Below are 12,341 nucleotides of genomic sequence, written 5' to 3'. Positions count from 1 at the left end.
GTTGAGAGCCACACCCACATTTACATTTGTTACTATTCACTTGTAATGATGCAGAGGAAAGGAGCCTTCAAGTCTACAAAGATGTTATTAAACAACTGATTCTATTCAAATGAGACCAAAACTGACAAATAAAACAAGATGAATAATTGACTATACAAATTTATTTTCAACCACACTGAAGTATTATGATACAAACAGCTCATAGCTGTTCCTAATCTCTGGGTTGAGTCAAAGGTTCATGAACACATGATAACAGCCGTCGGAGGTGATTTAGTGAGGCAGAGCTGTAAAGTAGATGTTTGATGACATGCAGAAACAGTAACTCAGTAACGTGATCGGCCAAAGAGTCACCGTATGGTTTCTATGAGCTTAAAAAGTGACAAAAGTTCATGTTGCGACAAGTGCTGCTTTTATCAGAAACACAGGAACACTGAATACTCAATGTCTTGTGATCTGTGTGTGTGTGTGTGTGTTTTGAGAGTCCAGCTGCACACAGACGTTTCTTTCCAGTCCATCGTAGTTCCTCCTGCACAAAGCCTTTGAAAAGCAACAGCAAAACCACACTGACTGCAGGATCTGGTCTGGATCTGGTCTAGATCATCCACTGGTCCTGGTCTTGATCGGCTCCTTCCATGTCGACCTGTCAGCGAGTGACACACACGTCATTCATCCACAATCAAAACTGCAGCTGGCGAGTCACATCACTGTTTGTGCTGTCAGAAGACTTCAAAATCTGTTTACACATTTAATATTAAAATCAATGCACCTCACTGAACTACACTATGCGAAAATTCATTTTGTTTTCACTAATTGTAGTTAAAATTGTAAAAAAATAAAAAGTGTGGTTAAAGTGTAAAAAGGTGTGTGTGAGTGAGTCTGTGTGAGAGAGTGAGTGAGTGTGAGAGAGTGGGTGAGTGTGTGTGTGAGTGAATGTGAGAGTGTGTGTGTGAGTGAATGTGAGTGTGTGTGGGTGAGTGTGTTGGTGGGTGAGTGTGTGTGTGAGTGAATATGAGAGAGTGTGTGTGTGTGTGTGTGAGAGAGTGAGTGAGTGAGTGTGAATGTGAGAGTGTGGGTGAGTGTGTGTGTGAGAAAGAGTGTGAGTGAATGTGAGAGTGTGTGTGTAAGTGAGTGAATGTGAGAGTGAGTGTGTGTGTGTGAGAGAGAGTGAATGTGAGTCTGTGAATGTGAGTCAAGGTACTGATGCTTGCCTACAAGACAACCACTGGCACGGCACCAACTTACCTAAACTCACTGGTTAAATCCTATGTGCCCTCCAGAAGCTTGCGCTCTGCAAGTGAACAACGCCTTGTGGTGCCATCCCAAAGAAATTCAAAATCACTCTCACGGACCTTTTCCTGGACTGTGCCCAGCTGGTGGAATGACCTCCCAATCTCAATTCGTACAGCGGAGTCTTTACTCATTTTCAAGAAACATCTAAAGACTCATCTTTTTCGCCTGCACTTAACCTACTAACACCAGCACTTTTCCTTTTCTTGTCTTTTTCATTTAAAAAAAAAAAAAAAAAAAAAAAAATTTATATACACCTGGCTATGCGTTCTATACTAGACTAACTGAGACTTGTCATGGCACTTGTATTCTGTGGTTGTTCTCTTGTTGACCTGACTGCTTCTATTGTTCTCATTTGTAAGTCGCTTTGGATAAAAGCGTCTGCTAAATGATTAAATGTAAATGTAATGTAAATGTGTGTGTGTGTGAGAGAGAGTGAATGTGAATGTGAATGTGTGTGTGTGAGTGAATGTGAGAGTGAGAGTGTGTGTTAGAGAGTGAATGTGAGTCTGTGTGTGTGTGTGTGAGTGTGTGTGTGAGAGTGAGTGAATGTGAGAGTGTGTATGTGTGTGTGTGAGTGTGTGTGAGAAAGAGTGTGAGTGAATGTGAGAGTGTGTGTGTGTAAGTGAGTGAATGTGAGAGTGAGTGTGTGTGTGTGTGAGAGAGTGAATGTGAGTCTGTGTGTGTGTGTGTGTGAGAGAGAGTGAATGTGAATGTGTGTGTGAGAGTGAATGTGAGTCTGTGTGTGTGTGAGAGTGAGTGAATGTGTGTGTGTGTGTGTGTGTGTGTGTGAGAGTGAGAGTGAGTGAGAGTGTCTTGACCTCATTAATTTCTCCATCATCAGGAAACTCGTTGTAGATGTTCATGTCGTCCATGTCCTGCATATCTTCATCGTCTTCCGAGTCTTCCTCGCTGTCTTCCTCATCTTCATCATCCTCCTCCTCTTCCTCATCGAAGGTCTTTCGGAAGGTAAAGCACGTTTCACACACTCATCCAGCGACAGGAATCACATCTCACTGCCTCACACTCACCTCAAAGATGGGCCGACCGATGGGCATCAGGTTATTGTCCTTCTCTGCGATGTTCTGTAACTGAAGATGCAAAGCCTCATCAACACACACACACACACTCTCTCTCTCTCTCTCTCTCTCTCTCTCACACACACACACACACACACACACTGACCCAGGTCTGGTGCTGTTGCTCCTGCTGGTGCAGCTCTGCTTCATCCACACACGGTCGGTCCAGATTAAACCACAGAGACTCGGTCACTCTCGGGAACAGAGACGGGAACAGGGTGGACATCTCTGCACACACACACACACACGTACATTAAACATTGTCTTCCATGGTAATGCCACACTTATGATCTCACTGCTTTGAGTTATATGTAATAACTCAACGAAAACATCATGCAATTAATTACTAAGACAATACCTCGTTTTTATGAGATGCTATGAGTTCTATGTAAATACATGGCAAGTATTATGCTATTCCCATGTTTGTGCATATGCACTATAGTAATATCATGTTTTGTATGATATAACATTCCTGTAAATACTGTGAAAATGCCATGTACTACCATATTATTAAACATGCACCAAAGTAGTACTATAGTATTGTTTTCCATGTGATGAACATTTGAACTTTGTTATTTCTCAGATCACCACAGTATACTTCCACAGTTTCTCTTCAACACTGAATATTACACCGACAGAAGCGACACGGAACTATATACTCCTCCGTTCGGTCACTTAAATGCATTTACATGGCTACATACCACGACTGATTAATTTTAATTAGAGTAAATAACATATTTTTACCTGCATATGCACAGAAATTTCAAATATAAACACACGGCGGTCGCGCGCTGGTGCTGCACTGAATGCGTCCCACCGGAAACACCATCCAGCGCTCTTTAGTTCCGCCAACAAAATAACACGAGGCGCCTGCTGAAGAGGGAGAAAAAAATTAGATACACATACAATCCTCATTTGTTGAGAGAGACACTTGTTTAAATGTCGGCTCGCACACTTCAGAACATTAATTTTGAAATTATAACTAAATGGCTTGCGATTTTAATTTTAAATCTAGATTAATTCAAGGTTTATCAAATAATTCTGTTGCACCAGACTTTTTTTAAAAAAATAAGAAGGTTTCCATTTAACCCATCATTTTGATTCTGGATTCAATTAGAATTAAAGATGAACTTGCAGCACAACCTTATATCTCGTTTATGGATTAACCTTAAACTTAATCGAGGTTTAAATAAAAATAAAATCCATATGCAATTAAAACATGTGACTAACAGTGAAGGTCTGACACAAACAGGTTTAAGAGAAATAAAAATCACATGGAGTTCATCATGACCCTCATAACTCCCACTGTCGCACAGAAACAAGCGTATAAAACCCAAATCTAATAAAAGCGTGAGGTCAAAGGAACCCTGATTGAAGATTGACTCTCTGAAGCTGGAAGGCTGTTGGTCAGGTGTGTGCTGTGAGGGTTCAGGGTCCAGGTCAGCGTGAACGTCTCATTACTGGAGTTATCACTCTTCACCAGTCTTCACTAGACTTTGATCCGCTGAACCAGCCACATTCACACAGTCCTGGGAATAAAGAGCATTCTCAGATCCAGACAGCACAATGGACATCTCTCTTTCAAGGTAGGAAAACAAAACTTACTTTATTTCATTCTCCACACAGTGACTTCAGAACATACCTGGAGAAAAGTTACATTATTACAATGGAAAGTTAATAATCGAAACGATTCTGAGAAGCTTTTAGTGTTTTGTCCATTTGAATGACTATTCATAAAATATTCAAATAGCTTCAGATCAACAGGATTCAAACAAAAACTTATTACATTTATACTTATTCATTCCACCTCAAAAGTTTTATTTATTTTATTTTTTATTGTTTTATTAAAATAATTTTTTTTTGCACCACTGATATTTTATTAGGCACATATCAAATATTTATTTAGTATTTATAGCATATATATATATATATATATATATATTTGCTGTTTGGTATTCTTGATTTTATTGTTATAATTTATCTATTTATTTCTAAACAATAAATCGGTAGATAAATAATCCCAGACAGTTACAAATATTTCTTTTTCAATTTACCTCAAAAATGTTCTTTGTTTTATTATTATTATTAATAATTTATTTGAGTATATTCTAAAGCATTATTTTCTGGGTCTGTTAGTTTTAGAGAGCCTCAGACACTGTGTTGGGCTCACAGCTGTATATTGTGACTTGTGCGTTCAGAAGGCTGTGAGAACAGAACATCAGCTCTGTGACCGTGAACTAATCTTCTCTGATTTGTCTGTGTCTCGTCTCTCGTCTCTTGTTGTTTTGCGCAGGCTGCTGTTGTTTCTGCTCTTGCTGATAGCGCTGCTGTCCTGTGTTTCTGCTGCAGACAAACTCAACATGTGTATGGATGGAAAACACCAGATCACAGAGCCCAGGCCGGAGGGACAGCTGTATCTGCAGGTACGAGACACAACACACACACACACACACATCTCTACTGTATCAATGATCAAATAATGCAAAACAAAACATTATAAAAACATGCACACTCTCAATTCATCTGAGATCAGGATGAGTTTGTTTCTTCATCAGGTTTGTAGAAATGTAGCATTGCATCAGTGTCTAATCAATGGATGCTCTGCAGTGAATGGGTGCCGTCAGAATGAGAGCTGACAAAAACATCAGCACTGATAATCCACAGCACTCCAGTCCATCAGTGAACATCTGGAGAAGACAAAACCTGAAACACATCCAGCATTAAGATGATTTTAACTCAAACACATCGGCACCCATTCACTGCAGAGCATCCATTGATGAGACACTGATGCAATGCTGCATTTCTCCAAACCTGATGAAGACACATCCGGATGTTTCCTGAATGTTTGTGTCTCTCAGTGTTCTCCGTGGAAAGATAACGCCTGCTGCACGGCGAACACCACAGAAGAAGCTCATCAGGATAATTCATACCTGTACAACTTCAACTGGAATCACTGCGGCAGTATGAGCGAGAAGTGTAAGCAGCACTTCATCCAGGACACGTGTTTCTACGAGTGCTCGCCGCACCTGGGGCCCTGGATACAGCCGGTACCAGATCCTCATACTTCTGCTCAAAACTTCACATTTTAATGTTCCTGATTAAATATCTTCTGCTCTGAGCAAAAGAGACTTCTTTCAGAGCCATTCTCTTAAGTATTCAAACTAGTGACTGGTATAGATGATGTGTGTGTGTACTGTTCGTAGCAGGATTGAGCCTCAGTGTTGTGTGTGTTGTGTTGAAGGCGAGCGAGTCGTGGCGTAAGGAGCGTATCATGGACGTGCCGCTGTGTCTGGAGGACTGTACGAGCTGGTTCGAGGACTGTAAGAATGACTTCACCTGTAAAGAGAACTGGCACAAGGGCTGGGACTGGAGCACGGGTCAGTCGCATGAGATCTCCATCAATACACTACGCTTTCTGACTACTCTTTATTCCTTTTACTCTTTCACGTCACTAAATATGATGCTTTTCAAAGCATTTTTGCTTTTGAGAGTAATTTGTGTGGTGAAGAAGTCTCAGAATGACACACAAACGTGATTCCTGTCTGAACTATCGGATCAGGATTGGATGCCTGATCTTTAAATATATATTTTTCCACTCCATTGCAAGTTAAATAATAATGCATTTTTTGTCATTAAAATAGAAATTTGTTATATTAAAAATGGCACTATTGCACTAAAACTAATACATTTATAGAATTAGAAAAATATTAATTCTTATTTTGTGTTAAGTTTTTTACTTCACTACATCAAACAAGCTAATATTAGGCCTTTTCTGTTAATTAGCAAAATTATTGCACGTTGCCTAAATATATATACAGTTAGGTCCATAAATATTGGGACGTGGACACAATTCTAATCTTTTTGGCTCGATACACCACCACAATGGATTTGAAATGAAATGAACAAGATGTGCTTTAACTGCTTTAATTTAAGGGTATTTACATCCAAATCAGGTGAATGGTGTAGGAATTACAACAGTTTGTATATGTGCCTCACACTTTTTAAGGGACCAAAAGTAATGGGACGATTGGCTGCTCAGCTGTTCCTTGGCCAGGTGTGTGTTATTCCCTCATTATCCCATTTACAAGGAGCAGATAAAGGTCCAGAGTTCATTTCAAATGTGATATTTGCATTTGGAATCTGTTGCTGTCAACTCTCAATATGAGATCCAAAGAGCTGTCACTATCAGTGAAGGAAGCACCATTATATATTATTACAATATATCACAATATATTTTAAGAAATATATTGGTAAATATATTTTCCTTTCGTAAGGGGTGTCACTGCAAGGGACAAGAAGCAGACATGGGAGCGTAGAGCACAAACTATTAACTGTTCATTCCTCCTGCTTGTGCGCACCTATCAGCCTGCTATATTCATAAATGCAGTTTTTTGAGCCTGCAAGGTGGGAATGTCCAGTGGAAACTAAATGAACTGCGACACAATAAGATGTTCTGAAAGTGCTGTAATTGTTTGTGTGATCACTCTGCTTACAGAAGCTTGTGACAGACCCAAGTCATCACTATTGCACTGTTGCATTTTCCCAGTTGCCACATATCGTAATGTAGTGATTACTTTAATTTCTATATTAAATTATAAATTATTATATAATCTATGGCGTCTTATTAACTCACTGTCATCCATTGTCTGCAACACATTTCTTCTGCCATTTTCTCCTCTGCTAAAGAAACTCTTATGCCTCTTAAAAGTCCTCGTCTGTGCTCCTAACAAGTTTGACTTTAAGACCTCTTTTAAGGGCTAAGATGCTTTCTGAATTACTTTTTTCTTTACTGGGATTTTTTCTTTAATTTTAAGAGTAAACGCCCACATTTCTAAGAATTTTCTTAGAATTTTGTCACTGGGAGCTACTTTTTGCATTAAGATGCTTTATGAATATGGGCCCAGGTTTGTAAATGTTTTAAAAACTTTTTTTATTGGCTATACGAACGTTACAGGAACATTACATTGTATCATTTGTAAACATCATGGGAACGTTACTTTCAAATGTTTTCTGAACGTTCTGACACAAGTAGCAACATTTAAAAAAGTTAGATGAATGATGTATAAATACTGTTTCTGTGCTAATGTTTTAAAGACCTGATGAGATTCTGTTAAAGAGAACAGTTAACAGTTGCACATGCAGTTGACCAGAGAGTTGACGGTAGCCATTGACTAAAAAAATACCATGGAAGTCAATGGCTACCATCAACTGTTTACTGGTCCTGTTAGATTACTAGAAGAACGTTTGTTCTGAATGTTATGAGAGCGTTTCCTGTTCGCTGGAACCATGCTCACATCTTTACATTTCTCTCTCTCTCACTTTCACTCTCTCTCTCTCTCTCTCTCTCTCTCTCTCTCTCTCTCAGGTATTAACCGCTGTCCGCGTGACTCTCGCTGCAGACCCTGGACGGAGATCTTCCCCAGCGCTCAGGACATGTGTGAGAAGATCTGGTCAAACTCCTACAAGTACACCACGCTCACCAAAGACAGCGGCCGCTGCATGCAGATGTGGTTCACGGGTCCAAACCCCAACAGGAAGGTGGCTGAGTATTACCTGAGCGGCGGTCCGGAGACGGTTGCCATGGCAACAGGCCTGCAGGTGTTTGTGCTGCTGGGGATGCTGCTGCGCTGACCACATCACAATCACAGCTGAGAATAAACTTCTACAGACCAACACAACGGAGGACTGTTCAGTTTCTGTGCATGCATCTAAGTCAAAGCATGAAATCTAATGTTTGTTTATGATAAGCCAGTTTCGTCTGGTGAACCATGTGAAGTTGAGTAATATAATGTAATCTACATTGATAATCTGTTTATTGATGTAGACTTGTTAAACTACTCCGGGATGTCTGTTGATTAGAAAATAATTACTACTAATAATAATTATTCATTTTATTTGATGACATTATTTGAAAAGCCTCACTTACTGACTACAGCAGTGTTCAAGAAATGGGGTTCAAAATTTAAAAAATGACATTAACAAATTCTGGCATGAAATCTATGAATAACTGAATATAAACATTTATATATATTTATATATATATATAAATGTTTATTGAAATAGAACTTAAAATAACATGCAATAATTATATAAGTAAAATAAAAAAAAACTGTTATTTATACAATTATTGCATGTTGCCTAATAAAATAAAATAATAAGATAAAACAATAATTTATGTTATTTTGCATAATTTTTGCATGTTCTCTGATATAATAATAAATAATTGTTTCATTTTTATTCTATTATTTATTTGATTTGAATTATACAAGTATTGCATGTGTGATGGAATAAAATATATAATAACATATTTTAAATAGCAATTATTTGTAAATAAAAATAATTAATGTTTATTTGATTTTATTAACCAACATGCAGAACAAGGGTGCGCAAGAGAACCAGCGCATGTCCGGCTGCTCTCTGGTGTTCTGTCAGTGAACCGACAGGTGGCGCTGTGACACAGGAGCTTTAGGAGCGACAGTCCAGAGATGGGCAAACCAGAGAGATTATTGTTCATTTCATATTTCTGATGGAGAAGATGTGAATATTCACCAGTTCTCATGAAGGAAACTGTGATTCAAATGGCTTATAGACTACATTTAATGAGAAGGTCCAGTTGGATCATACACAATCTAGTTGTGGTTGTTTTGGGTGAAGCTGTGGCCTAATGGTTAGCGAGTTGGACTCGCTCCTAAACCTCCTGTGTGGCTTGTAATCTGAAGTTCTCAGATTTGAGTCTCGGTGCTGGATCTATAGCTTAAATAAAATGAAATAGTTATTTTATTGTAGCCTACTGTCTAATCAAATAATATAAAAGCTACATTATCAAAAAGGTAAACCTCATTGTATGATTAATAGAACAGTTATATCACTAATTAAATAGATATATACATAGGATGTTTTTATACAGGTAAACTTCCTCTGTTTTGAAAACTTTCTCTTGATGTGAACATTAGGGGAATGTTACATTGTATCATTTTGAAAACATTGTGGGAACGTTACTTTTGAATGTTCTCTGAGCGTTCTGAAACAAGGAGCAACACTCAGGAGCGGATCTAGAGAAATATTGATGGGGTGGCGAGAAGGGGGCAGGAATTTTTGAGGGGGGGCAACATATGTCAGACGTATATGTACTGAATTTAGTCACAGTTATCACAGATTGATGATAAATATATGTGCACACTACAAAAGGACACAGGCTATCATTTACAAACTTAATCTCATGCAATCAATGTCTTGCATTTGAAACAGTTCATATAAGGAATAAGTGACCATACCCCATAAGCACCACACACTCACTAATGCATACAGTATGCATCAACATGTCATTAAGAGCATTATAAAAGATTCAGTGTTATCAATATGTCAATTTATTATAAGAAACACAAGATTTTAACAGCTAATGACATTTCCAGCTGGGGAGACTCAACTGATTTTCTACAGTTTAGTGTTAATCATCATCTAACTCAACCAGTCAAGAGCTACATTTAGCCTTAGATGTTATATGAATATGGTCCTGAAGCATAGCTTTTATTAGCTGACAATAATCATAAATAAATAAACATTATAGGCACAAATACAAATGTACTTTTAGAAATTGTTTCTGAAAAATATGGTGTTATTGTTTTGGCAAGCTTAAATTAAAACTTCTATGAAACCTTGTGTGATATTCCTTTAAAATAATGTTTTAGTATATCTTTTTTAAGTATATTTTACTAAGCAATTTCTTACATAATTTCTTTGAGTTAGACCAAACTTTTATTTTGGTGGGTTGTAACCAGAGTTTCTGTGTTTTTTAATGAAGTATTACTATTAGCTAATATGAAGTATAGCATATCAAGAATGCTAATATGACTCTATGACTCTAATTTATTTTATAGTCTCAAGCATTCAGAAATCATGCAAAAGGAAACTAAGCAGTTTATCTATAGCAAAAAGGTGTCCAAAAATGAAAGATTAAGTGAATATTTGAATGAAATGTTTGGTCAGTAGCCTAAACAAGGATTTGATTGTCCTGTAAGTGTAACAGCAGCAATCACATGCCATTTGTAATAACATGTACATAAATAGTTTATTTTGTATACATTTTGCCTACATTATGTATTTTAACAGTGTTATTATTAACCAATCATTATTGCCTCATTATTTTTTTTATATAATGCATTTTAAGCCATTTTAAATGCTATCGATGGCTTAGGTCTGTTTTTTATAACAACAACAAAAATATTACAGTATATTAATACTTTGTAAATTATTAGAGTTTGGGGTTCGCAAATCATTTGAGTCAGTTCGGGAGTTCGTAGCGGATTCGCGAATCCTTTGAGTCAGTTTGGGGATTGCGAATCATTTGAATCAGTTCGGTAGTTCAAAGCGGGTTCGCGAATCATTTGAGTCAGTTTGGGAGCTCGGAGCAGGATCGCGAATCATTTGAGTCAGTTCGGTAGTTCAAAGCGGGTTCGCGAATCATTTGAGTCAGTTTGGGGATCGCAAACCATTTGAATCAGTTCGGGAGTTCGGAGCGAGTTCGCGAATCATTTGAGTCAGTTCGGGAGTTCAAAGCGGATTCACGAATCATTTGAGTCAGTCTGGGGATCGCGAATCATTTGATTCAGTTCGGGAGGTCGTAGCGGGTTCGCGAATCATTTGAGTCAGTTCGGGAGTTCGGAGCGGGATCACGAATCACGAAAGATTCGTGCTCGTAAATTTTCAAATTGGCCATAACCTTTAATTCGTTGCTGCCAACTGGGGTGGCAAGGCTTTCTTTTAGGGTGGATTTTCTTTTTTTATATAATGCATTTTAAGCCATTTTAAAGGCTATTGATGGCTTAGGTCTGTTTTTATAGCAACAACAACAACAACAACAAAAATATTACAGAATATTAATACTTTGTAGATTATTAGAGTTTGGGGTTCACAAATCATTTGAGTCAGTTCGGGAGTTCGTAGCAGGATCGCGAATCATTTGAGTCAGTTATGGGGATACCTAATCATTTGTGTCAGTTTGGGGATCGCAAATCATTTGATTCAGTTCGGGAGTTCGTAGCGGGTTAGCGAATCCTTTGAGTCAGTTTGGGGATTGCGAATCATTTGAATCAGTTCGGGAGTTCGTAGCGGGATCGCGAATCATTTGAGTCAGTTATGGGGATCCCAAATCATTTGTGTCAGTTATGGGGATCCCGAATCATTTGTGTCAGTTTGGGGATCGCGAATCATTTGATTCAGTTCGGGAGTTCGTAGCGGGTTAGCGAATCCTTTGAGTCAGTTTGGGGATTGCGAATCATTTGAATCAGTTCGGGAGTTCGTAGCGGGATCGCGAATCATTTGAGTCAGTTATGGGGATCCCAAATCATTTGTGTCAGTTTGGGGATCGCGAATCATTTGATTCAGTTCGGGAGTTCGTAGCGGGTTAGCGAATCCTTTGAGTCAGTTTGGGGATTGCGAATCATTTGAATCAGTTCGGGAGTTCGTAGCGGGATCGCGAATCATTTGAGTCAGTTATGGGGATCCCGAATCATTTGTGTCAGTTTGGGGATCACGAATCATTTGAGTCAGTTCGGGAGTTCGTAGCGGATTCGCGAATCCTTTGAGTCAGTTTGGGGATTGCGAATCATTTGAGTCAGTTTGGGAGTTCGGAGCGGGATCGCGAATCATTTGAGTCAGTTCGGTAGTTCAAAGCGGGTTCGCGAATCATTTGAGTCAGTTTGGTGATCGCAAACCATTTGAATCAGTTCGAGAGTTCGGAGCGGGTTCGCAAATCATTTGAGTCAGTTCGGGAGTTCAAAGCGGATTCGCGAATCATTTGAGTCAGTTTGGGGATCGCGAATCATTTGATTCAGTTCGGAAGTTCGTAGCGGGTTCGCGAATCATTTGAGTCAGTTCGGGAGTTCGGAGCGGGGTCACGAATCATGAAAGATTCGTGCTAGTAAATTTTCAAATTGGCCATAACCTTTAATACGTTGCTGCCAACTGGGGTGGCAG

At 38.7% G+C, this 12,341-nt stretch overlaps 2 protein-coding genes across 2 annotated transcripts; one reads left to right on the top strand and one right to left on the bottom strand.

The window, feature by feature from the left end:
- Positions 1-143: 143 nt before the first annotated feature.
- Positions 144-3,277, bottom strand: anapc15 (anaphase promoting complex subunit 15). The gene is made up of 5 exons (XM_052575731.1): positions 3,111-3,277; positions 2,473-2,594; positions 2,319-2,378; positions 2,109-2,246; positions 144-640 (listed from the first exon to the last, which is right to left on the bottom strand). Exons 2-5 carry the CDS (start codon positions 2,590-2,592, stop codon positions 593-595), a joined length of 366 nt encoding a protein of 121 aa, XP_052431691.1. The 5' UTR covers positions 2,593-2,594; positions 3,111-3,277; the 3' UTR covers positions 144-592.
- A 498-nt stretch (positions 3,278-3,775) lies between these two features.
- folr (folate receptor) lies at positions 3,776-8,601 on the top strand. Its single transcript, XM_052575725.1, has 5 exons — positions 3,776-3,952; positions 4,660-4,789; positions 5,225-5,413; positions 5,608-5,743; positions 7,732-8,601. The coding sequence occupies exons 1-5, from the start codon at positions 3,933-3,935 to the stop codon at positions 7,995-7,997; spliced, it is 741 nt and encodes a 246-aa protein (XP_052431685.1). The 5' UTR covers positions 3,776-3,932; the 3' UTR covers positions 7,998-8,601.
- Positions 8,602-12,341: the final 3,740 nt, after the last annotated feature.

The sequence above is a fragment of the Carassius gibelio genome, chromosome B15 (assembly GCF_023724105.1).
Source record: "Carassius gibelio isolate Cgi1373 ecotype wild population from Czech Republic chromosome B15, carGib1.2-hapl.c, whole genome shotgun sequence".
Taxonomy (NCBI): Eukaryota; Metazoa; Chordata; class Actinopteri; order Cypriniformes; family Cyprinidae; genus Carassius; species Carassius gibelio.
The sequence above is the reverse complement of the archived record's forward strand: the minus strand, read 5'-3'. Positions and strand labels throughout refer to the sequence as shown.